Consider the following 26,601-nt stretch of genomic DNA (forward strand, 5'->3'; position numbering starts at 1 on the left):
GTGACGCACACCTCGAGTCTGCGCGTATAACTCCAGCAACTTTGGCTCCCAGTGGCGGGCCTCCCCTTCCGCCCGATCTGCAGCTGCTCTCCTCCTCTTCAACAGTTTAAAAGCTCCGCTCCACTCCACCTCTTTACGCCGCTCCTCCTTCACGGACCGCGAGGGTGCGGGACATTAGTGACGCAACGACTGGTAATATACAATTGGGGAGACTGTGGTCCTGTTAATAAAAGGAAGAAGGGCATCGAGCCCAGAGATTTGGTGGGTCCAGGTACACGCACAGTGTACTCTTTTCTTTTTATGTTGGTTGTGATTGGACGAATGAATGAGATACAAATATTTTACAATTATGTGTTTTAAAGGATGGTGATGTCAAAATAAAGATTAATGTACTTTCTATTCTGTGGTCCGTCGTTCCCTCAGTCCACTGACTTGTGTTGCCTTTTTCAGGCAGGGTAATTTGCTGTTTAATCAGCTGGCGTTGTCACCATTTCCAAATTTAACTAGGTATAATCAATTCTAGATTTTAAGAATATTTAAGTGAGGTGAATTGATTAATCTGAGGCCCATTCGGCTACATATAGTTTTTGTTCATTGCAAGCTCTCATTTTCTAGTATACATCTGCTGAGATTTTACATTTTCTGAACAGGCTGTACATAGAAAGATTTTTGGCCCTTTTAAATGACCTACGTTTCATCAGAAATTGGTGAATCATAGTATCGAATAGACTGTAGATTCCCTAAACATTAGTCACACAAGCCAATGTAAGATGCATATGAAATGTGCCAGAAAAAAAAAGAAAAGAAATATATCATGATTCTTCAGCCAGTCAACTGACACGCCAGACTGCAGCTCAATGCAAAATGCATACGTAATGCACACTGGACGGGACTGGGATTTACAGAGAATAGTCTGAAAAATGGAAAATATCCAGTGAGCAGCAGTTCTCTGGGCCAAAATTCTTTGTTGATGGCAGAGGTCAGCGGCAGGAGAATGGCCAGACCAGTTCAAGATGATAGGAAGGAAACGGGGTTTCATGGTATGAGATCATCTGTGACCACACAGCGCGTGAACCTTGAAGCTGATGCTACACCAACAGAACAGCACACCTGGTACTCCTCTGTCAGCTAAGAGCAGTAATTTCATGGCATGATGAGTCGAATCAGTCCGATGAGTCAGGTGAGTCTTGATTTCTCCTATAAACAACAGTGTAAACAACATGAACACATTGAGCTCTTTCTGCTTTACATCAACATTACAGAGAGCTGCTGATGCTGTTAAGCTGTGAGGGAAGATTAACTGGCATACTTTGTGCCCCGCAGTATCTATTGAGCATTGTTTAAATGCTGCTAAGTGTCTGAGTATTGTGACTGACCATCTCCATCTCTTTTTGAGCTATCTTTTCATAGCTACATCTGTCAGGATAGGACACCATGTAGCAAAGCTCAAATCGTGTTTAATGTACTTCTTGAACTCCAGTAGCCTCCGCAATCACTGGATCTCAGCTCAGTGATGGGAACTGAGGAGCAGAACAACTGCAAAACAAATCTATACAAGAATAACCCGCAGCAACTGCATGACGGTATTTTGTCAATGTGGACTAAAATCTCTGAGGAGTATTTCCAGCACCTTTTCAAATCAATGCTTTGAAGAATAACAGCAATTATTTCTACCCGGGGGGTTGTGGTTTAGTTGCAGAGTGACTGACTTTCTAATTGCAAGGTTGGTGGTTGAAGTGTCCTTGATCAAGACACCTTCAAATGATCAGCTGGGCCCATTACATTTCAGCCGTCACCAGTAAAAGGCAAGTGAACGGCTGAAAGTGACTGAGAGTGAAAATTTAGTTTTTAAGTTAAATTTCTTTACCTTTTCCCAAATACTGTTTTATGCCACAGTCTCATCCGGAAAAGCCAAGGCGTACTGTGAGGATCATGTTTTCTGATCTCTCTTGTACAAGCGTAGTCTTGAGAAACAGACTGGAGCTCAGAGGTATGGATCAGCTCCTCACATCCTGGATCACGGAGCATCTGGTTTGCTTTGCTGGAGCAGGAATATATTCACTGCAGGCAGAAAGCAAAGCTGATCAGAAGAACCAGTCCTCTAATGCAGACTAACACACCGCTGGTGAATGTTGGCAGTGGTTTAAAAAAGCAAAAATTAAGACGCTGGTTTGCTCCAGATGTTATTGAGAATCTGGGATGTTAGTATGCTCACCTCACTTGTCTTGCTGAAAAAAAGTGTGTTTCTACCAACAACTGGAAGACAATAGGCATCTGGATTAATAGAACGTGTCTCATTACTTTACTGCTCATCTGCTCACTTCCTGTCATTTTCTTACTGGAACAAATAATCCTATGAATCCCTATAAAAGGCTGTAAATAGAAAAAAAATAAAAAGCACACACTGTCATGAAAGGCCAGAGTTATATTACTTCACATGATAATGTCTGTGACTCATTTGAATTGCACCTTTTAAGAGTTTAAATATATGACTTACAAGACAATTTATAATAACTCATAAAAATATATGTTCTACAGTTCACGCTTGTAAGTGAGGAAGGCGCAGGAGAGAACCATGCTCAGTCATAGACACTTTCTTCTTTCCAGATTTGTGTCCTTTAATTATCCTTTTGAGGTATTTCATGCAGGATGTAGTCATACTGTTGTTGAGTTTCCTGTGATATTAAGTGAGCTTTCATTGAAACGTTGGCTTGAAGACCAAAGTAACCAAGAATTAGTGATGCAATCCAACTCTAAGAGCCAGTGTGTCCCCTTTAATGTGAATTTCGTGCTATGACTTGAGTCTAGTCTTTCAGCTCGGGACTTTTTTAACCTGCGGCAGGTAATAACTCCAATCCATTCCTGAGCAGTTGTGTTTGTGGTCTGTGTTTCTACTTTGGCCCACTACTTATGAGACATTTTGGGATTTACTCAGTGTCATTAAGTAATCATGCAGTGTTATTATTTAGAATTTGAGGTTTCTGTTTTATTTGCTGGTGGTCCACAATGGTTTCCTTATGCACCTTAGTTTAATGGCCTGTGAAAGTCAGAAGTGCTCGAACACATTTTTACTTCCACTTAACTAAATGAGTAAGAGGACTGTTCATAAGTGCCCCATGTTTTTAGATGATTATAAACATGCTATTTTAGTTGTAACTCACAACTGTTTTTGTACTTTTTTAACTAAGCGTGTGGAGAAGTGTGACACTGTGGTGAGCCGCCGGAGGTCTCGACCCTCTTCCACAATGCTCTGGTGTTCTGGGGATTCCGTGCTAAGCGCTGCAAACACAGAATTCCCCTGGTTGCATAACAACAGATGTCCTCGGGGGAAACGGAGGTTTACGGCCACGAAATGTATCAAGTTCAGCTGTGAGTTTCCTCGTACCCCCCTCCTCAGGGCCTCCCCTTTCTCCCGCTGCCCCAAGACCACCTCTACACATCGCACGAGACTTCCCAGCCTCTTGGCCTGTTTGTCTTCACCTGCCTTTCTTGCTTATCCCCCCCCTCCACCCTTTGCCCTTCTACGCTGTGCAGTTCACAGCCAGACACAGACTTCGGCCGTCTTGTAGACGTTGTCCTTGTCTGCACATGGAGCCCGTAATGGGGCACACATGTGGCTTTGTGTGTTTATGCCTCCACAAAAATGCAAATGCAGTACAGAAGCATTGCACTAAATAGTGAATCATTGTCATCAGAGCATTATTCGTCCCAAGAGGCCCTTTTAACTGCACAGTAGCTATTTAGCTGCTTTTTTTGGAACCAAGAAATGAATTAGTAGGCTTCGCAGTTTGGATAAATGGGCAGCGCAATTGCTTTTGAAATAATTCATAGACTTCCATTGTATGTTCTGCTTTACCCGCTTGTTAGGAAAAGATCCATTGCAACAGTATTATGATACAATTTGTTTAATCAGATTTAATAGTTAAAAATACAAAATAAAAATGTAAGCCCCACTGCTTGTGCAGTCTAGTCGTGTGTGTATTGGTGGTATTTTACTGCAGCAGTACAGTGAAATATTTTTTCTGTTATTGCTGCCAAGAGTTCACTTAGTTTTATGCTGTTGCTAATTCTTTCAGAATAAGTGTTGAATGTTCATTACACGATTTGGGAATTCAGGAGCATTTTACCAAACAAAATCTGTATTTCTTGGAACCTCTCATCGTTGTAATAATTTATGGGTCTGATGCGTCTGTGTTGCGTCTGTCTTCCTGGAAGTCTGCAGCTTCACGCTGGTGACAGTTCTCTTTCGCACTTGCTGGCTTCGGCTTTTGCTCGTCCTGTTGGGAATACACAGCCTTGAGTTTGAAATGTGTTTACATTTTCAGCATGTTACAAATTATCTGCTAAGACTAACTTTGCGTGACTTGGCAGAAGCCTTCACCTTGCTCAGATGTTGTTTGGGTCAAACGTATTTCAGAGGATTGCTCTCTCAATTTGACTGTCTTTATCTGACAGGGGTTCTCCAAGCCAGATGTGAACCCAGGCAAAAGGTAAAGCTCAAGCTGCTGTGTGCCTGAGTGCCTGCACACATATTAGAGCGTGTGCATGACTGTATGGCGCGGGCGCCATGCCAGTACGTCAGTGGTATTTTCTTTGCACTGACAGGACTCCAATTCTAATCAACAGAGAAAAGAGTCATTGAGAATTATTGCAATAGTTTGCTTCCCCCCTTCCATCGTAAATTAATAAAAACATCCTGAATTAATAAGTCTTAACATCCCTTATCATATTTAATGTACACATATTTATGATTGGGAGGAAGATTTAAAGTCTTTGTTTTTGTGTCTTTAATGTTCTTAATGGCAACATCAACATAATTCATGATTATCTCCATAACTCACGTACGTTTGCAAATAAATTTCTTACGAGGACTGGTTTCATTTTTGATTTGAAATACTGCAGTCTAAAACCCTTTTCTACAGGATTATGTGCTTTATAAATTTAGGTTATAGCTTGGGGGGGGATTACCTAAAATTTATGAGCTAATATATAGATGAAAAAACAAGGTAAGTTCAATCAGATTGAAAAAAAACTGTTTTTAAAACAAGCTTGTATATTTTTTCATCAAAAACAAGAGTTAATGATTATTGATAATTTGCCAGGTTGTTCAGAATGTGCATAATTTTGTCACAGTGAACAAAAATCTTTCTGTTCAATTTCATAGTTTTCAGTGAAATAATAAACACGCAATTTCAACTCATTCCCAGAGTAAAAGTAGTATTTATGACAGAGCTGCTGTGGTGAACTTTGTCAGACAGTATAAGTTCATAAATAAGCCAGATGTGACGTGAGAAGTTGGATCTTTTCATCTAACTTCTCGCATGCTGTTTGTCCACTCTTCACCTGAATTTCTGAAAGAGCAGCTGCTTGTTAACCGAAGGAGCTTCCATCCATCCAGCTATCCACTCATCTTCTACCCTGCATTGTTCACTTCAGGCTCATGCATCTCATCTCAGTTAACCCCGGATTGAAGAAGCGTACACCCTGGACTGATCACCAGCTCATCACAGAGCAAACACAGGAAGACCAGACAGTAGAAAGACACACTTATGTAAAATGTCCTCACATGCACACTCTGCACAAAAAGGCCTGCAACCAGACTCAAACTGTTTATGTTGCTTCCCTCTAGTGGGCAAACACTGTAAACCGACGTTTTTGTCAATATGAGTGAGTTTCGCCCTTTGAGTAGACAGAATAATACACACAAAAACAAATGACACTTAACACTCAACTCATCAGTTTTATATAAAGAAGAAAAATAACTTACAATCGTACATGATAAAATGTTATAATTTGACAGTACTAAGAATCTGCAGTTATATCACGTGGAATAGAGTTATCATAAATCAAAAAAAAACCTCCAAAGTGGCTTTTCATTTTTTTATTATTTCATGCTTCATAGAAATAGGAATGTCTTCACAAAATTCTCTTTACAAATAAATATGTGACCTTTTTTCGTGCAGGACTATTCACTCTAACAGAAAGACGTTGCGTGGCATATACATTTATTATGTTGTTCAGTATGTATTTTAATCCAGATGTCTCTTCAGCAGCAGCAGCAGCAGCAGAATATTATAGCAGGTCAAAAATCACACCTTAATAATGAAAAGGGAGTCAGTGAGCAGCTACAGTGCATTCAACCCTAGTCTGGCCCTCAGTGTAAGAAGCACAGACTGAAAACAGGAAATTCACAAACAGATGGTCCTGTGTGCGCTAATTTGTTTCACTGAACATACGGTTGTAACTTACTGTGCCTGTTTTATGTACTCCGAGCACTTGTTCATGAAAAGACAAGTCCAGCTTGCTTCAGCACATCAAGCCTGCTCTGGACCTTTCTGCTGTTCACACAGGTTTATTGTCAGGGTTCAGATCATCATCAGCTCATCAGGGCCATATTCTCTCAAAAGAATGTGGTCCTGACTGTATGTAGTACATCTTACAGTTTTAAAAGAGGAAATATATAGTGATATTTCCACATTTTTGTGTTTCAACATCTTATGACATGATGAGGATTAGCTTAATCTGCCCCTGTCATGCCCGTTGTCTTATTGCTATTAAAATAAAAACACATTTCGTCACATTACAATGAAATGTAATACTTGAGTCGAGAATTGGGGAGTGCTGCTTGTAATGAGCTTACATGTGCCTGTTAATGTATATAACGTGTGACTGTAATCATACACATTTTTCAAAATCTTTGGAGTTCTCAGTCCACTCTCCGGTCCTCCTCTCTGCATTTCATAGGGATGAAGTGAGACGCTACGTGCTCCCTTCTGGTCTTCTTCCCTCGCAGTGGCTTCCCTTTCTGATTCAGGGCGATGAACATTTCCTTTTTAGTCCACTTTGCAGAGGAATAAGCATTGAAGTAGTTTTCTAGGAAAACCTCCTTGAAGTTGCAGTTTTCACTGTAGATCCTCTGAAAGGGAGACACAATAAACAGTTAATGCAATGCAAAAAAAACTGCACTTTAATTAGCTTAATATATTTTTAATGAGTCGAGTAGGCGATATGTACTGTTTATATTATTTCTTTTGAGTTATGAATGAGACTTTTCTCACTGAAGAAGGCTTTTACCTTGCCTTGCAGTTGTCCAGACTTGTTCATACAGATGTAATACTGGCTCTTCACACCCTTGATAGCCAGAATTCCCCCCTCAGACACTGTCCTGATCTCCAGTATACCTGCCAGATGGTCAAACAGACAGACAAGTGAGACATATAACAGGACAGATAAAACACTGTCAGCATCTGTCCCTCACTCCAGCTCCTCTCTGCACTCAGCATTCGTCTTCATTAAGAAACGGGATGGAAGTTCCTGTGACTAATCAGTTCGTGGTCTCTCTGGCTTCATTCAAGCCTTGTTAGCTGGCCTGGGTGGCCGTTACACAAACCACAACCTATGCCACTGCACATATGGGAGACAGATTAGGCTTCTCTCCCCTGGGATTGAGAAAACTGCCTCCTTGCTTGTGCTTTGCACGCTACACTTTAGTCATGCCCTTCAAATCTGTGGACAAGAATGGCACTCATTCTCAACTGTCTCGGTTGGGCTTTTTTTTTTCTTATGTAACTCGAGAGGCAGCGGTATGCAAGAATTATAACAACTATATCATACCGTTTAAATTTGTCTTGAGGCTTGAAAATACAATGAAAACATTAAAAAAAAATTCTCCACTGTTTGAAGGATAAAATTGTTGACATATTTGTGCACAGAAAAGCAGCCGATGCAAGCTTTAACAACTCCTATATGAACAATATATAAAGTGGCCAAAGCAGAGTTTCACCTTTGTTTTTTAATCGCGAAGGAAGTAATTGCATATTTATAAAGATTTTGGAGTGACAATATGTTTTGTTTTTGTGTGTTGTTAAGTCAATAAATTGGCAGTGCCTTAAATATCATTCCAATAATCAATCTTCTTCTGTCAAACATCTCCATATTGCATACTCCAGATTTCTCAAAATGATGAATCATGTGATGGAAAAATGAAAACCTACACAAACATTTTATCAAAAAGATTCCCGTCAACGATTTTTAAATGTTTTGAAAACCTTGTTGACAGTTCTTTGCAGAAATTCTTTCATTTGACAGCCACTGAGAGAGCAGGGGAAGCTCTTCGGAGTGACATTGAGCATGCACCATTTTAGCGTTTGCTAGATCACAAACAGATGGCAGGCTCCCAATCGTGGAATGTTGTTTGTGTTCTGTTGGCACTTGATATTTGGTTTAATATTTGACTGTTTGCTCATATTAAATAGCCTTGTTTTCGTTGACTTTGGACAGCATCTCTGAAGATGTGTGGTGACAGTGAGTCCCGTGTTCGTGCTTCTTGTTTTTTCAATCACTGATTCTTCTGAAGACTGAGCCAAAACATTTTGCACGAGCAGATGAACCCTCATAGGAAGCCGTTATCTGATGTGTGGTCTAATACTAAACGCTATCTGTATTTATGCAGACTTAAAATGTTCATTTTGAGCAGTTTGTTGTGGCTACACAGCGCTTCAAAGAAATATTGCCATGATTTGGTTAAACTTGAAAATAACTGATGCCATAATTTCAGTAATTTGCTAAGTAAAAGAACTATACTGTCTGATTTGTTTCAGAAGAACTCATTTTCTGCCCAAAAACACTGAGATTGTATGATCAGTTAAATACATTGCAGAAATCAAATTCGTATTTTCAGCTGACATTTTGAATCTTCATCCAAACAATCATTTTAAATCTGGAACAGAGAAAATATACTTCAAGAGGCTTCAAATTTTTGTTACAAAGGCACAAGGAATGTGGAAGTCAAAAATGAGTCAACTTCAAGTTTCTTGTTTTAGTTTTAGTATTTGTTTTTGTTGTTGTTGTTGTCATTCTGCATTTTATAGAAAGAAAATCCTTTATATAATCCCTTCTCAGGAGTTCTCTTTCATTCAGACGATGAATCACTGATTTATAACATGTACATCTGCGCAGGGCTGGTCTCATCAAAGGGTTATTGGTTAAGTTTGTGTGTGCTTCTCGCGTGCGATCGTCAGCCGCATGTGGGCGTATCAATTTTTCTGTCTTTCATTGCCAGTTGTTGCACAAGCATCTTTTTTGTGAGGCATCTCGCCTTCAAGCCAACATTCCAGTCGCAGCCACGATGTCAGATAGGAGGAAACGATAACTACTGAAAACATCCTCACCGGGGCAGAGGATTCAAGCGGTATCTGAAAACAGCAACTTTGACAAATCAAGGCCACGGAGTGACAAGCCGGGCAGCCTCTCGTGTGAAGCTGCAGTTATTGTAGCTGCAGCTGGATTCTTAGATATATCTTATTGTCAGTTTCTAAACTAATCATTCTTGATCTAAAACACTGAAGCTGTTTCATTGAGTTATTTGTCATTGATTCTTCATGAGGTGAATTTTAAAATGTTCCTTTTTTTTTTTTTTTTTTTTTTTTTTTTACTTGGCCGTTCATTCTGATTCTGTAATTACGTGACAGAGTTCATCAAAACAAACGTGAGTCTGTACTACTTTGAATTTAAATCCACAAATGACTGGCATCCATGAGTGTTGAGTACCATAATTTGATTTACTTCACTTCAGGATCTATTAAGACTCCTCTATGTTTAAATAAGCCAAATCCCCACCTGCTTGATTTTAGCTATGGTCTCTTTGTCTGCTCAAAACTGATACTATAGTCATTTACACTTGTGATTACGGTGTAGTGCCCTCTGTCCCACGGGATTCTGTCACTTTCAGGAGCCATGGTAAAGATCTCAGAGCTGCACTTTACACATTTCCTATTCCAGGACAAACCTCTCAACACATGTTGAAGTTCATTCGCATGGATATCATTGTTTTCAGTAAACTCTGTAGCTGCAGAAGAACCCATGAAAGAAGTTAAAATGTTAACAGCTTACACAAACAGATACTCACTGTAGCAGTTGGTTTTGTCTGAAGTCCCGTTGATGTTGCCAGAGTCATCAATCGTCAGGAACCACTGCGTGCGACTGAACAGCTGTCGAATGCGCACATCTCCTCCCTCCATGTAGTCATAGTTCCTGGTGTGGCGCTCATGTTTGGAGCAGTTCATGATAGCGGCAAGTTGCTCTGGAGTGCAGTCACTGTAGACCACACACACACTGCCAAACAGGAAGATTGCGTGCAGGTAGAGTCCAGAGAAGAGATTTTGAAGGTTCCATGTCAGCATCCATTTGCGCATTATAATACAATGCAGTGGGGATCAATGAACCACATACTGAAATGCGAGTTAGAGATCTGTGCACTATCCCTCAGCCCAGCGACCCCCTGACCCCTGACTTTTGACCTCTTGGTCCTCGTTTCTTTGCAGGGATTCCTAATGGGATATTGTGTCAGGCGGTTGTGGAGGAGAGCTTTTGAAGCTGGTTCCGATTGGCTGGACAAAGGTCTCAAAAGAAGACAAAGCGCCGTGTGTCGTGATGAAGTCGCTTCCTAGTCCTCAGTGACGGTTCACGGTGACCACTCCGTCATCTTGAGACCACAGTCCCAGAGGAAACATGATAATCCAGTTCAGAAAAAAGGGTTTACAAGATGTCACTGAAGAAGAGAGAGGAAAATAGTACATTTGGAGGGATTTTTAGATGGAAATATAATTTAAAAGTATTACAATAATTACACAATCCTTGGTCTCCAGCTTTTTTTTATACTGGACCTGATTGTCATAAATGTAAAACAACTTTCAAATTCTGGTTCTGTCTGTTTATATACATATGTCTGGCACATTTATTCACATTTATTTATTTTTTTGGCTTACATACACATGTATTACATGTATTCCTGTCTCTGACCTGAAGAGTTTAGGATATGTAATCTCCTCTGTATTTACATAGATTCATACATGCACACAGTTACTAGAAAATAAAGTATTCAATGACTTACATGTGGTCTCAGTGATGACAGGAGTTGACAGAGCTGTGTTCTCCTTCAGCAAGAGCTTTAATTTGAGAACGCTTTAGATCTAAAGCTGTAGTAGTAAACCAAGCCCGGCACAGCAGTGGATCTTTGCAAGAGCTGAGGGCGTCTGTGTATTCCCCATGTGTGTTTCCCTGATTCTGGCAGGCCGAGTCTGTGCATCTTCTGCTGTCGCTGTGCACTCTGCTTAGATAAATGCCTCCTGCTGACCTCACTTGAGAGCAATTAGATCCCAACCAGTCAGCTGTCCCTGGCTGAGATGCAGGGGAGAAACACCCTCTGCCTGCCTCGCACTGTCACTCACCCACCAGACATGAGAGGGAGCTATAAACTCTTGGAATACCAGGAGCTCCTTGGTATGCACGCCTGAGTACTTTGAGAGCATTTGCATGCACACTCACTCTTGCAGAACTTACTACAGCCCCTTCTGGATTTTCTAAGAAACATCCTGCACTGAAATAGGTTTGCGCTTTGCATGTTACAGCTCTCATTTTGACTCCCATTTACTGCAACTGCTGTTAGGATATTTACTGTAATGACAAACCTCGAAAGAGCTTTTCTCCTATCATTTCAAATGTCACAATTAATTAGTGGTTTAACTGGGCTGCATACAATTGTTGGTAAGTATTTATTAACTCAAGTAAGGAAGAAAAAAAAAACACTTCAAAGAAGTCCTTGAGTTCCCATCCCTATTGAGCAAAATAGTGGGAAGCAATAAGTTACGACTGGCAGGTATCCATCCAAGGAGAGAAAAACAGAGGACATCACAGCTCAGAAGTAGTCATCTTTATGTCAGGGGTCATGCACTCTTTCACTTTTTGTGTTTGTATTTAAATCACAATTTATTGCCTTACATACCTGGCCTTTCCTTGGACTCACCACTTCAAAAGTTTATATGGGCCCTAATGATGCCCTCCCCCGGGGTGGTTAGTGCTGCAGACCTGAGAGAGACGGACTTCTGGCCGCAGCAGGTCTCCTTCTCATCTCCAAACTGGTGGTCGTAAAGACCTGATCTATTAGGTGTCATTCTGGCCTACTCATCTGTCCCTTCTATCACCTCAAACCGTTCTGGATGCACAGACCAAAGAAACATCACTTAACATATCACTCCAGGCAGCCACCATAAATAACACATATTAAATTTCATGGATTATCCTGATTTTTCTTCCCCAGGCTATCGTTTTATTGTCAACATGAATATAATTGTATGGCATTTCGATCACACCAAAATGTTCAAAAGGGATGTCAGACTGAGCATGAGGTATATTTTGACTCATTTCAGTGAAATTGGACTTTGTCAAGGCGGAGAGCATCTTCTTCAGTCAATGCTTGATGACTATGAAGACTCCTCCTTGTGCTGGATGACAGAGAGAGACTCTTAAAATGTCTTAAATGACCCTTGGCTTTTAAAATGCCAAACAACAGGAGCTCCATCTGGTAGTTCTGGTGGACAAGATTGCACCAAACCAAGTGATTTTGTTGAATTTGCCTGCAAGTCTCAGACCCACACACTCCTTGGAAATGTCACGTTTTGGGAACTCTGTTTCTACACAAATATGCCCAGGAAAGGCACAGGAAAAACACACACACACAGTGTCACTCAGCTGAGCTGTTTGTTGGCCAAGCCAGAGAACAGGAAGGTCAACTTGCCACATCTGCACAGCAGAGGCCTTTGTTGTTTATCTCTTTTTATGGACTAAACAACAGTGCTGAGGTACCAGGCCTTTATGGTGTCTGTTTTTGGTATGCTGGAGAAGGAACTGATCGTGTGTTGCCTCAAGAAACCGTGTTCATCCTTTGGCCTGAGGTTTATGACTACAACTGTTACTCTTTCATTTTGAACAGACACCACTTGGGTTTGGGCAGGAATCGTGATGTGTCTGTGTGAATCTCAAGGGAAGAAAAAAGACTTTTCAGACTTTTTCTCACCATCATGACCATTGCATTTGTGCAAAAAGAAAAAAAAAGAAACAATGGAGTTTTTGCCACTCCACCATCTTTTTTCACAAACCTAACCACATGTTGCAGTCAGTTGCACATCAAGGAAAGATTGTTTCAAAAAATTTCACTCGCCGGATCGTTCCACGGTGATATGGGATTAGGTTGTTGTGAATGCAATGGATTCTCTTCATAACAGGAAAAGCAATGTTCTGTTGGGATCCACAAGATCAAGACAATTCGGTACTAGAGCACTGTTTACTGTATTGTTTCAGTAACTGATAACTAATGTTTGCATCTTGGTGAAATGTGTCTTTTAGAGTATTTCAGGAAGCCATCGGTTCACAGGTCAAGTGCAGCATCACTGACCTTACATGAGGAGGAAATGAGAGATGGGGAAGTTGTGTAGACTTTACAGGCTTGAAATAATGGATTTTCTGCTCTCACCTAGTTCTTTGAAGATTTATATCGGTTAGCCCATGTGACCTTTTTTTGATGTGGAACATGTCATATTAACTGTGAACAGATAAATTATCTTCACACTGCGAAGTGTTTGCCTGAGTGCTCAGAGCTAAAATTGTTGTTTTATGAGTTTTTTTTTTTTACTGTCTTCTGCCCCACCCTTTGCTTCTTCCTCTCATGTCAAGCACATCTGCAGACATTGTTCTCTTTGAAGCTCATTTCCTTCATGCATTAGAATAATATGATACGTAAAAGTGAAATGGAGGTGATTATTGTCAGTACTCTGCTGCTGTACAACCGGTGGTAGTCGAGTCAATCTGATGGAACTCACCACATAAAATAAAGAACATTTAGGGGCAACTTCAATGGGCCGTTACATTTCCTGTAAACTGAGACTTGAAAGCTGTGTGTTAATTGACATGTCATGTTTAGTATATATACATTGTAATCAGAACTTACTTTTACTCCATTCCCTTGTTTATGTGTGCACGTGTGACTTGCATGCATGTGTGCGTGCGTGTCTGTGTGTGCGTGTTTGTGTATGTGTACGCAGGTAGTTTGGTTTTACAGGCTGAATAGCTGCCTGCTGGAGTTCAAGGATCAAAGGCCCAGTGCTGTGTGGAGTTTACAGTAGCAGAGGAACTGCAGTGGCCGTGAGGCAGGCGCTCCAGACCTGCGTGAGTGAGTCTCCTTAAATCTCAGTGACTGAATGCCGTCGTACCCATCTGTCCGTCTCTCCACTCTATGGATCGCCTCGCTCTCTCTCTCTCTCTCTCTCTCTCTCTCGCTCTCTCTGTCTGAGTTATTCACTGTTGTGACGGATAGCGGACAGCGTTTCAAACCATGCAACTCCTTTTAATTGATTCCCATTGTTGAATGTTCTGCTGAACGTTGCTGAAACCAGCAAAGGGTCTGCGAGGGTTTGATGATTGCAGTGTAACACGCAAACGCACAAGCTTACCATGAACTCGAATCCCATTCCAGCTCCAAATCCAGACTAACCGCAAGCTCCGGTTTTGAAGCCTTGATTTGTGTCTGGTTACTTCATCCGGCATGAACTTACATTGACATTATGATCAGCTGGTCATGTTTTTTTCATACTGCCACCGCACCATCTAGTACTATTTAAGCTGAGTTTAACGATGAATAACTCAAAAGTTATTAACTTGTCTGGTTTGTGTTGTTCTATTCATATATATGGTCACTTTTGAAGAAAGCGTCAAACAAGTTGTGAAGCACTTTCTTCTGAACCAAACGCAGTTCTCGGCTTTCTTTTTGTGGGTACCCATATCAGGCACGTTGTTTCCAGCCCGTCACATGCGAGACAGGGATATTACTATCTGATTTATCCCTCTGGCAGTATTTTAAAAAAATCCCTTGGAGTGTTAACGTATAAGGCCATGTACACAATTTATGATAGTTTCCACTATTACTGCGGAGACATCTGCCTACACACTGTATCTGCTCTCAACACTGTAAAAGCATTCCTGGAGAGAGAAGAGTCTGAGTGTCTCCCTCTCTGTGCTCTTTGCTCTGCCTTCCAGTGATATGACTGCATTTATGTTGGGGGAACGAATCATCTCTAAGGTCACGCTATTCTTAGTCCTGTTTTCGACTGTTTGGGTTTAGCTTTTGCTTTCTAAATTCCACAATAATTGGAGATCTCATGGGATGGAGCCTCACAACATTAGCTCCAACTATAAATAACCGCAGCTTACAAACACAGACACGCGTCCGTGCACTGCAGTCAGACGCAAGCACAATTAAAAAAAAAAAAAAAAAAAAAAATCAAAGAAAACAATTCCTGATCCCAGAGTACAAAAACTAGTGTTTAAGTATTGAGGCTGCTTTCACCATGTAAGACAGTGTTCAACAACGAATAGAGAAGTTTGGTCTGTGGCGGACTTCTGAGTTTACACAGTGCATGTTTACAGCGTCACACTGCTGCTCCGCTCGGCTTTTTGAAAAGTGTCTTCCTGCAGCCTGCTGACAAATCAAAGTTATGTCACGTTCAGTCAAACGTGCCCAGAGCTCAGGGTGTGTTGCTGTCTCCCATTTATTTGTAGACCGAGATGTTTTGTTTCTATATTAAACAAGAATTTCTGTTCGTTCAGTTAAATATATTGCATCTCATCTAATGATAGTACAATGCAAGCATGCAGGCAGGTCCGTAAGAGAGAAAAACGCTGCAGCGCGAATTATGTAAGTGCAACGTTTAATGAGCAATTTTCAACATTCCACAGTTTATTATTACTCGATTGTCAATTTTTTGCACAGGCGTTCACGTTTCAAGATCAAATTCATGTGGGAATGCAGAGATTTAATGAGAACTAATCCTACTCCTTGTCATCATAGTGAAATGAAAGTGTATTGAAAGTACATTTCACAGGGCTTCTGTTTAACGTGTGTGTGTGTGTGTGTGTGTGTAAGCCACCTCATATTGTTTGCCGTCGCATGTGCTGTAATGTCAGTGTAATCGGCCTTGTTGGAGAATGTGAGCTGGTGTCATACTTGGCTGTCGGGGGAATACTCTGATCCCATCTAATGCAGGAACAGCTGTTAGGGATCACAGTCTTAACTACTCATCATATCTGCTCATGTATCAGAAAAAAGCAGAGTCCTGCTTTCAAAAACACACTTTACCTCAGAGGCTTGAAAGGAGAGCGATGTTCTAAAATAAGCACTTTTGACTTTCTGAGTCAAAATCAGTGAATAGTTTACAGAACCTCTAATTCAGTTTATGTTGATAATTTGAGGTATAAATGCAAGAAAAAAAAAGATAACAGCTGTTTTCTGTGGTATAAATATGCCTATTTTACACCCTGTAATCTTAAAGTAGCTGGTGAGCGTGCTTTTTTCTTTTTACAAGGATAAAATTGGTTTGTAGTTTGACATTTAATGGCATTTACTTTAATCCTCTCTGTGTACAAAGGACATTTTTCTTTCATTCTCCTTCTTTTATTTTACTTATTCATTGTATGAGTGTGTTTTTCATGAAAGAAATTTCTTTCTCTTCGCAGATGGGGGAAAAAAAACCCATTATAGATGTGGATCACAAATGCAGTTTAATTTTCAAAGCATGCCAGATGTATTTATGATGTGGTTTTAATACAGTTAGTACAGAATCTCTCACATATCAGTATTGTCCTGATCCTCTTCGGTGTTGCGTGACTTCAGCTTCCACAACACCTGTGTTGTAGCTGGTTGCTGCAAGATGAAATGGTCTGAATAGCACGGCTGTTAACACTTTAGTGGATGGCGGGTAATTGAGATAAAAAGACAAAGATGTCTCTTTCAGTTTCTGAATTTCTCTCTTTCTTTCTTGTTTTTTTAAGTGTATTATGGCTGCATATCTTGTGTGATATCCATACATTTACATTCCTCCCTTTTATGTCTTCTGCAATTATTTACATCTTTAGTGTAAATTAAGACAAAAACAACCTGTATTTTAATATTATCAATAAATCAAAATGTTAGGACAATATGAGAAAAAATCCATTTTCAACAACACTATTGGATTTTTTTTTAACACATCAGTGCTTTCCTTTATTAAATTGTTTCATTTTCTTCAGTTGTTCAGAACATGTTTGCCCTTAAGTGGTGTAACCTGAGCCTGTTCTCACAGCATGACAGTAGACACATCATGTTTGCTACATTTTTTTTTTTATGCACCCACATATTTTGGAGCCATAGAGAAAATCCACATTTTGACCCACAAGTTCCATGTATATGCCCTCATGCACTCATGCATGCAAAAAAAAAAATAATAATAATAAAAAAAACTTGGTAACACTTTATTTGAAGCCCCCCTGTATAACACATTATAAGTACATTTATAAAGCATTATAATGCCATTATAACACGTGTAGCTATACTTATAAACATTCATAGATGATCACATCGCCAGGACCTAATCCTAACCCTAATCCTATGCTGTATAGTGGGTTATTAAGCATTGTGATCATTTATTAGTGTTTATAACTACTTATAATGTGTTATACCGAGTGCTTCAAGTAAAGTGTTACCAAAAACTTTTCATTAATCTTGATTAAAATATGTATTTGGTTGTACTTTGCCATGGAGTAATAGTCCAACCCGAAGAATCAAACATGGAAAACTTCAAGCATTTTAGCATATTAATCAAATCCGGTGTTTTGCTGAGATATACCTGCACCGACAAGTCAGTCATTTTGAAGGTTCTGCTAGAAACATTTGAAATGTTTACCACGATCATCAAGTCAACACTTTCAAGTGTAGGTATTTGATAAATCCAATGTACTTTTTTTTATTGTGTGTGCTATAATCTTGCAATATTGCACAACACTGATATATTGACAACTGGTTACTATCCCAGTATTCCCACTGGATATATAGTCCGTGTTTGGGTTTTTAATTTGTTTTTATGATGGTGATTTACTCTGACAGCCAAGGGAACAGTCTAATCTGATACATCACGGTTTATTCTGTGGGGATGCTTCATAAATACCGCAGTGAATGGCAAGATAGACATTTGTTCATCTGTTCTGATGCATTTTTCCTCCTCTGCTTTGTTTGTGGTTTTCTTGGTTTTACCCACGAAAAGTCAGTTTTTCTTCTCCATGTGTGATCCTGAAGTCTGAGCCATTCAAGGTAGAGTTGCTTCCTGAAATAAATTGTTGTCAAGTTGACCTTCTGAGACAACCGTGGGAAACTGGAAAAAAGTAGCCCACATATATCTTTCCAATTTAATGAGCTAATCAAGGATAAGTGACCATGGAGGTCTCGCCAGTGTTCACTTCTTCTTTCTCCCAGGTCTTGCCGTTTACATTTGCTCTCAGGACTTCTTAACCAGCATGAGTTCATTAGAGTTGATAGTAAGTAAGCATTAGGGAGAGTAAGTAATGCTTAGGCTTTTACACTACTTGGTATTGTGGGCTAGTAGTGCTCGGTAGTGTGCCGAACATCTTACACAGAAATCTAATGGACAATCCTTTACACCGCACAACAATGTTTTTGCATGTCTAAATAGCATATAAATCAATTTGAAATCCCCAAATATTTAAACGACTGCCTTGTATTGAGTTAACATTTAAAAAAGCTTAAATAGGTGAGTGTAAACTGCCATATTTGAGTACCTTTAGTTTGGAGCCCTGTTTATGCCGTTTTATTCAAAACTGACATCAAAATTCATGTTTCAGTTAAAGATACTGTTAAAGATTTCTACTATTGGATGGGAGACTTTAGTTCAGTACATGAAGGTTGCAATAATACACAACAGAAGTGAAACCATACGAAGGAAATCAATCGATCATTATATGTTCCTGTTGCGGTACTTTCATTAAACTGTTTAAATAATGCACAGAAAATATTTTGAGTGTTGTAGACCACTATTTCATCACGCATCAAAAAAACAACTGTGGTCTAAATCACTCCCAGCAGCCATGTGTTAGTTACAGAGGGCTGTATTTAAATAATTATATGAAATTAATACATCAGATAACAGTCTCTACTCATGCAGATTGCTGTCACAACCACTTTCAGAACCACAGTTGCTTTCCCCTTTGACACAAAACGCTTCCAGATGAGCATCTCATCATTACTCCCAGTCTCTGCATCTCTCTCTCTCTCTCTCTCTCTCTCTCTCTCTCTCTCTCTCTCTCTCTCTCTCTCTCTCTCTCTGCGTCTCACTGACGTTGCCTCTCTGTCACATTCACCGTCTGTGTTTTCACTGCCATGCAGCTGGACCACAGGTTATTTTACAATAATAACGTGGAAAATCCACACACAACGTGCGTTAAAATCAGAGCGAAGATTATTGTGCTAATAAAATAGCATGGTTCACCTGCGTAAAGCACTTTCTGTTCTAGTGGCATCATAAAAGCGTCCCAGGGGTTTCCATCCCCAGGGTGCGATGGTAATAACGTGTGCGGCTCAAACACCATAACCATATTAACTTCATTAAACAAAAACATGCAGGCTTGGGGAAATACTGAACTAAATGGGGCACTTAATGAACCTGGCATGGAGCTGAAACTTTGTTGTAGGAGGTGTGGGTGCTGTGGCCATGATGGGTTTTCTTGTAGTCAGACTTGATCAGGCCACACCGTGGGGAAGTGTAAAGCAAAGACAAGCTCAAGACCTCAGTGAGGCTGAAGGTCAGGGCCGCCCGGTGTGGAACTGACATGTTTTCCCTGTAGAGTCTCACCAGGTGCCCTGGTTTCCTCAATCCAAGGACAAGGTCCCATTGGACATGGATGGATGGGTAGATGGATGGATGGACGGATGGATGGATGGGCTAGCTTTTGGTTTTCATTTGATTTATTTGTGGTAGTTACAGTAACAAAAACTTGGCCGAAATTACAAAATATTTATGGTTAAATGTTGGAGGGAAAATAGATATATGAGTCTTTGATGTGTTTTATGTCACCCGGTCATTTCCTCATACAGTTGTCAACGTATTTATAGATGTAAATAATTATTTCATCACTTCAAGAACAATTGCAAGCCACATTCAAGTATGGATATTGAAGCTGATTAAATATGCAGAATACCTTTTCTTCATCATAAAACAGTTGTACAGTCTGTGTTGTCTGTGTGTTTATTGTTTGCTGCCCTGCTTTAACTTTATGCTGTATTTAATTTTTTGTTCATTCATTTTATGTGGGCATTTCTAAATATATACAGTATTTCCCATGTTGGTTTTGTAGTTGTGTCCTTTATGTTTGAACCAGGATTCCCAACAAATATGACAGTACATAAAAACAAACAGAACACTGGCTAACATAATTCTTCATATTTTTGTTATTGAGAGAGCGTGTGTGTCTTCCAGTGTTTGGCTCCGTCTGTAATGTTTTGGGACATCCACTGGAGATCAAAGAAGACGTCCGCATCGAGACAAAAAAAAAAAAAAGAAGTTGGGAATCACCGGAAAGATCGATGCTTTATTGATCTCCAGCAGGAAAATGCGACGTTGCAGAAAAACAAACAAACCAGTGACAGATGGGAGAATCACTAAGTATCTCTCTAAAAGTAGTGAAAACACAACTTGACATGCTTTTCAGTTTGGCCTAAGGGTGGCCATATTGTAACTCTGAATAATCATCACGCCAGCCTGAAAAGATCCTTCTTTCATTTGTCTCGCTTGTCTGTACTTGACAGGGCAACTTGATTTATGTTTCACATTTAAGTAATGGCACGACTGAAATTGTGTTTATATAACGTAATCATCAGTCTTCTTTTCATTTTCATTATTTATTACTCTGGAAAGTACCTTATTAAATTGTCTTGCAGTTGTATCATGACGTGCAATCAATAAATCCAGCTGCCATGGATCATCTCGCCAGTCCAACAGTGGCCAATGAAGGACATGACAGTCTTTTCTCTGCCTTGTCACACACTGGATTCACTTTTATTGGTCTAAGCTGTACATTGTCAGGCCAGCCATGTTTGTGAGCTGCACTATGTCATCCCTACTAATATTCATGCTCTGATGTGGCTTTTGCATAGTTCTGACGTTTACATGCTAACTGTCTTCTCTCGGAGAGTGTTGATTGAGTTCTATCGACCAGGACTGGCTCTTGTAACATGTCCATCCTTTTCATCACGATACAGAATCAATGCCAGGTGTTTGTGATTGTGGGAACAGGCTGACGTTTTCAGAGGTACCTGATTGTTCCTGATTGGCTTTTATTAAATCCTTATTTGATTGTGCAATTTTAGGCCATGTGAGGCAATTTCACATTCATCAGAATTCCTCACTCCAGTGCGATGCTCCTGGATTTCCTACATGCGAATTTAAGTACACTGAGTGATGACGCACATGTAAAACCTACCCATCAAATCTGAACTTCGTTTTCAAAATGAAAGAAAAGATGATATGAGCCGATGATAGTAAATCACTTGAACTCCATCAAGATTTGGGGTCGAATCTCGATTGAGGCATGAAAGCATCCAGCATGAAAAAAAAAAAAAAAAAAAAAAAAACAGGGTTTAGATAGACTCTCTGCAGGTGGTCTCATCGAGCAGGATCATGTCCGAACTGAAGACCATTCTGAACAATGTCCCTCACCCCCCAACGATGTCCTGGTCGACAGCAGGAGCTCCGTCACAGACTCAAAGCCCCAAAGTGCCGTGCAGAGCTCTGCTGGAGGTCCTCCATCCCTGTGTCCACCAGGCTCTTTAAACTCTTCAAGTAATTATTGTTTGTTGTGTTTTCTGTGGATTCCTGCACCTATATTAGTCACTGTTGAGCCTTGTTCATAATGGCATTTAATATAACTTTAAATTTCATTCTGTTATTTTCATGTGATATTTTAACTTTGCTTTTTATTATATTCTATTCTGCGTGAAGCATTGATGGCCTTTGATGGGGGTCATTTGGCAAACTTAAATCTTTTAAGTTTTTTCCAAGTTTCTGCTCCAAAACATCAACATTGAAGACAAATTGTTCACTTGTTGAGTGATATATGCCAACAATGAATAGCTGGCCAGATCAAAATGTAACAGCTGATCAGTGTAGTATTTAATATACGTTCACTTTTTTTTTATTTAAACCTTTGCACTTAACAGTCATACAGACAGTACAGTTTTTAAAAGTCTGAAGATAAAGACTTTTTTGGGAAACTTCAGCACAAAACTAAGTCCATAAATGAACAAAGCTGGTGAGAAGTTTGTAAATCATTTGTACGGAAAAGTTGAGTTGTTGCGTGGTTTGGAGCGCTAACAGAACACCAAAAGAGCAGGAGAGGTCAGCAGTGGAGCACCGAGCAGAAACACCTTCTGCCAGTCGTAAGTCGCACACACTGATCAGCTGTGGTTTTATTGGAAGCAGTAATCAGAGAACATAATAGGCACGCATGATAATTTACGGGAGGAAATAATCTCCCTGAAATGAGAGGTCAAATAGAATTCATCGTAGAGCAGAGTTCATTTTGGATCCATCTGACATTGTCCTTAATCTTCTCATAGCTACTGGCTTCAGTGGAGCCATAACCATAACACTGAGTCACTCAACAGCTCATTGGTTTCTGAGAAGAATGTCTGTGTCATCTGTTATGACAGAAGTTAATGAGAGCCAGTATTTTGTTTTATTTTAATAACCCTCATTACACAAGGCTCACAGGTTCATGGAGCCACACACACTCATCTTAATGACCCCGAAGGAAACCAGCTTGACTTACCTCCATTCCCTTAAGAATCGAACTTTAATCTTAAGTAGCTTTAATTCTCAACTCGATGTAAACTTCATTTGACAAGAAAATATGTCGTCATCCTAAAATTTAAATAACTTACATTTTGTGGAGGTTTTTTTTTTTTTAATATGAAGATAATCTCTGTGGCGTTCACATGCTTATCTGCATCCACCTGTCATATGTGTCCTTGTCGTCTGTCTTGAATAATCCAACAGAATCTGTGTGTGTGTGTGTTTTTGTGTGGACATGCTGAGACCTGTCTGTGGCCATGCGGTGTATCAAATGTGGTTTTATTTTTTGACTAATAAAATGTCACTGTCTGTAGCTTAAAGACAATAGTGCCTCTGTCGTGACTTCCTGTCTGCCTCATCGTAAGGGTGGACGTCTTCTTAACGGCAGAGGTGGAAGAGACAGAGTAGAGATGGAGAACAGGAGCTGACGCTGGAAGGAGAACAGACACGTTCCCCGTATGAGTTCATATGAATTCCTGATAGCAGCTAACTCGCCAGATTTCTTTCTTTTCTTTCTTTCTTTTTTTCTTTTTTTTTTTTTTTGCATTTGGCTTGAACCGTGCACGTGATTAGGTGATGATCTACAGTGCAACATGGCATCACACCAACTTTTCATGCACCTCTTGAGAGTGTAATTCCATCCACCTTTTCATCACATCCCTACATCAACTGCCGGCGTTACTGGCTGTACTTTATTCTAACGGGGTTAAAGGTCGCGATGTCTTAGTGTTTCATTAAAGTCTTCCATCACCTGGGAAGCAGGGACTCGCTGCAGGGGTGGGGGGTCTTACAGCGAGACAAAGATTGATGAAGAGGAGTTGTTCGTGTGAAGAGCAGGTGTTGTCTGCAGAGAAAAGAGCCTGCTACGTGTTATGTGTTTGTATGTGTGTGTCCAATGGAGACCCATGCGTGGCAACATGCATGCAAGGGGCTAGGCTGCAGGCCAGAGCAAATAACTTTTGTGAACACTTATGTCCTGAATTGGCCCGGTTCATTATAAGCAAAGGTGTGCTGCTGTTGTCCGCTGGAACAAAACAAACCGCACAACCTCCATGTGTTTCTGTTTACCTGTGACATCTGCTGTACTCATAAAAACATTGAAACATTCAATTAACTGCCTTCTGCTTAGCAACAAACATACATCCCGTAAACATGAAAAAAAGAAATGTAAATATTGCTGGTATAAGTTCCACATTATGCATTTGAGGGAAGTTGATATTATATAGGTGGTTTATATAATTAGTTGCTCTTACAATTTTATTGTTGCACTGCAATTACACACTCATGCAGTCTGGAGCTTAGTAATTTAGTTACACTTTCTGTCAACTTTTACTTGATCATAGATAAGTGACAATGTTAAAATACCGCTGTCGGTGTACAATTGGTGACTTCTTTCACAAATGAAGAGGAAATAAAAGCAAAGATTGAAGTAAAACCACTGTCTGACGTGCCTTATCCACGGGGCCGAATAGAGGAATATTTTCAGATAGGAACAGGCCTCGCGTTTCCAAGTGGAGGAATGTGGCGGTGTAAGTTGCCATGTAAAGGCCAACTTTTTCCTGGCTACAGTGAGACCATCCCACAGAGACTGTGTCTGTTTGAAAGACAAATCTGAGGGGGAGAGGTTTTAATGTTTTCTGATATGCGATATATGAAATTATGGCTTTTGATTTAAAATGTATTTGACTCACTTTACGTAGCTTCTCACTTTGGGTCTACCGGAAAGGGGTTCGAAAATGTTCTTTAAAATTCAAGAAGTCCCTCACAGGGACGTTTATTGTTGGATGTTAAGTCATTTTAAATAAAGTTTAAAATTTCTGCAAAGTTTGGTGATATTGATCTATTGTTAATACAGTTATCAAAATGTATTATCACAATATATTATGGCGTAACTTGGCTTTGATTGCACTTCATGTCCATGTAATTAAAAAAAACATATCAAATGATATCCCTTTTTAAAAACAAATAATATTTAAACTATGGTGGTATTTTATAATATATTATTTTCATTACCAAACCAGATTTAGCTAATCGTGCTATTGGTCGTAAACATCTCTTGAATTAATCCAGACCTGCCTGCCCCCCACCCACACCCCCCACCACATCAGAAGGCCCCAGTATCCTGCCTTTTTGGCATGCTTTTTCCATTAGCTCTAGAAGACGCTGTTCCCTTATTTGAGAAGATGACTGGCTAAAAGGATGAAAACACCGAATAAACAGCCTTGGCCAAATGGAGGGATAGCATGAGTTTACAGATTAGTCCTTCCCACAGGGCGTAGGGGCCTGTTTCTCAATGTGCTTTCACTCAGCCCATATCTTGAGTTGCGTGAGAGATTTCCATATCTCACACACTCTTGTAAATCACAATTGAACAGTAGTAACTCAGAGAATGAACTCCAAACACGTCTGCTTTCAATTTGGGCCTGGGGGTCCTGCCAAGGCTGGGGCAGCCTCAGAGACCACCCCTCTGTGCAGATTTACTGGCCTCATCACCTCTCAAGACTGCAGGGGTGTCTGCCCCGCTCCCTCCGCACTACGACGCACACCTCACACCTATGTAGCCGGGGGTAATTGAGGTACATGTGGCAAGGGTGTGAGAAGGCTCACATGGTGGATTATTTAAACTCTGAAGAAAAAAAAAAAAAAAAAAAACAGACTGGTGGCACGCATGCAAGCAAAGAAGCCCCGAACCTCACTGCTGTTATAACCAATCATCCTTTTCATACTCACATGCCTAAAGGTTTCCGTTTTGCATTATCTGTAGATTGATAGAAATCTGTTTTTCTGATGCATGTGAATCTTTTTTTAAATCACTTCTCAGGTGCACTCTGCATGCTCCAAAATTCTGTCTGAGCTACACGAACTGTGCAAGCTTGAAGACTGCGATACCATCGCTCCAGCTCTTTGCTCAGTTATTGGACTCTCTATAGCTCACATTCAAAAGATTAAAAGCTCCCCTGTTTCAAATGCATGATGATAAAATATTGAATGCATGCTTCTTCTTTTTTATATATATATTATATATATATATATATATATATATATATATAGCTCATCAATATCATTTCTGCTGCGTGACTTCCATGTGGTCAGACTGCTACTCTGTGCCTGTGACCATTGCAGCTCTGGGGCCGCAGCAAGAGAAGATTACGATGTTGCAAAATCTGCAGAGGTTTGAGAAAACTGCCTGTTGAGTCCTGCTCACTACAGTGCTTTGCATGCTTTCAGACACAGTGTGGCTTGCCATTTCCCTGGATGTGGTTTTGCAGTTGTGCTCTGCATAAACAGTGGGCATGACGCTTCGTGAGGGCCCCTTCAGAAAGGCTGAATCCAAGTTTAAATACAGAAGAATGCACATATTGTACATTGTTTGTCAAAGGGCATCAAGATGTTCTGTACAATGGCAGGGTGTTTAAGTTCACTTTACAAGAAGGCCACAGTTAGTAACATCTGATATATGACTGAATATTTGTATGTGAACTTGACTGATATGTACAGTGTGCTGTCAGTAGTCTTTTGTATGTTTTAGCAGCACTGGCTCATGGGAACAGTTGTGGCTCTTGCTCATCTGGTAGAGGGCGTCAAAGGCCTGTTCTTGGGCTGCACTCTGAATGCCGAGTAGTTCCAAATGGTGGGGGGAAAAAAAGCAACCATTACTTAGCCAAAGTTGTTCAACTTATGATGCATGCCCTGAGAGCCAATGGGTTAAATGCTGACCACGAATCACAGCATGTCTGCTTCCTGTCAGTCAGGACTTCGTTGTTCATCACCTCTCATCTCTCTCTGTCTCTGTCTCTCTCTCTGCTCAGACAAATAAAAATGTGATAGGAAAACATCTCTGCAAATAGTTTTTGCTGGTTTTGACATTTTTATAATGACATGATTAAAATACTTGAGTGGACCACTGCCTACTGCCAATTGAAATTAGAGTAGAGTAAATGGGTTTTCTAGAACTTGCCACGTGTTCCTGTATGAACAGCGAGACAGTTGGCCAGCAAAAAGTTACCAAAAACGTTTAAAAATTCAACAAATTCCCTACATTTTTCACTTCTTTTATTTCATTATTTATTTATTTATTTATTTATTTTGTGGATTA

The 26,601-nt window shown here is 40.1% G+C and overlaps 1 protein-coding gene across 1 annotated transcript; it reads right to left on the bottom strand.

Annotated features, from left to right (window-relative positions):
* Positions 1-5,844: 5,844 nt before the first annotated feature.
* fgf7 (fibroblast growth factor 7) lies at positions 5,845-11,088 on the bottom strand. Its single transcript, XM_030092141.1, has 4 exons — positions 10,892-11,088; positions 9,908-10,549; positions 7,075-7,181; positions 5,845-6,916 (listed from the first exon to the last, which is right to left on the bottom strand). The coding sequence occupies exons 2-4, from the start codon at positions 10,191-10,193 to the stop codon at positions 6,707-6,709; spliced, it is 603 nt and encodes a 200-aa protein (XP_029948001.1). The 5' UTR covers positions 10,194-10,549; positions 10,892-11,088; the 3' UTR covers positions 5,845-6,706.
* Positions 11,089-26,601: the final 15,513 nt, after the last annotated feature.

This window comes from Salarias fasciatus, chromosome 1, assembly GCF_902148845.1.
Source record: "Salarias fasciatus chromosome 1, fSalaFa1.1, whole genome shotgun sequence".
Taxonomy (NCBI): domain Eukaryota; kingdom Metazoa; phylum Chordata; class Actinopteri; order Blenniiformes; family Blenniidae; genus Salarias; species Salarias fasciatus.

What these genes read in the sequence shown, in the direction of transcription:
- fgf7 (XM_030092141.1), bottom strand. Translation starts at nt 10,193, where the DNA reads ATGCGCAAATGGATGCTGACATGGAACCTTCAAAATCTCTTCTCTGGA. An exon ending in AGACAAAACCAACTGCTACA is followed by an intron (nt 7,182 to 9,907) that starts GTGAGTATCTGT and finishes ACCATCTGGCAG; the next exon opens with GTATACTGGAGATCAGGACA. An exon ending in CTGGACAACTGCAAGGCAAG is followed by an intron (nt 6,917 to 7,074) that starts GTAAAAGCCTTC and finishes TCTCCCTTTCAG; the next exon opens with AGGATCTACAGTGAAAACTG.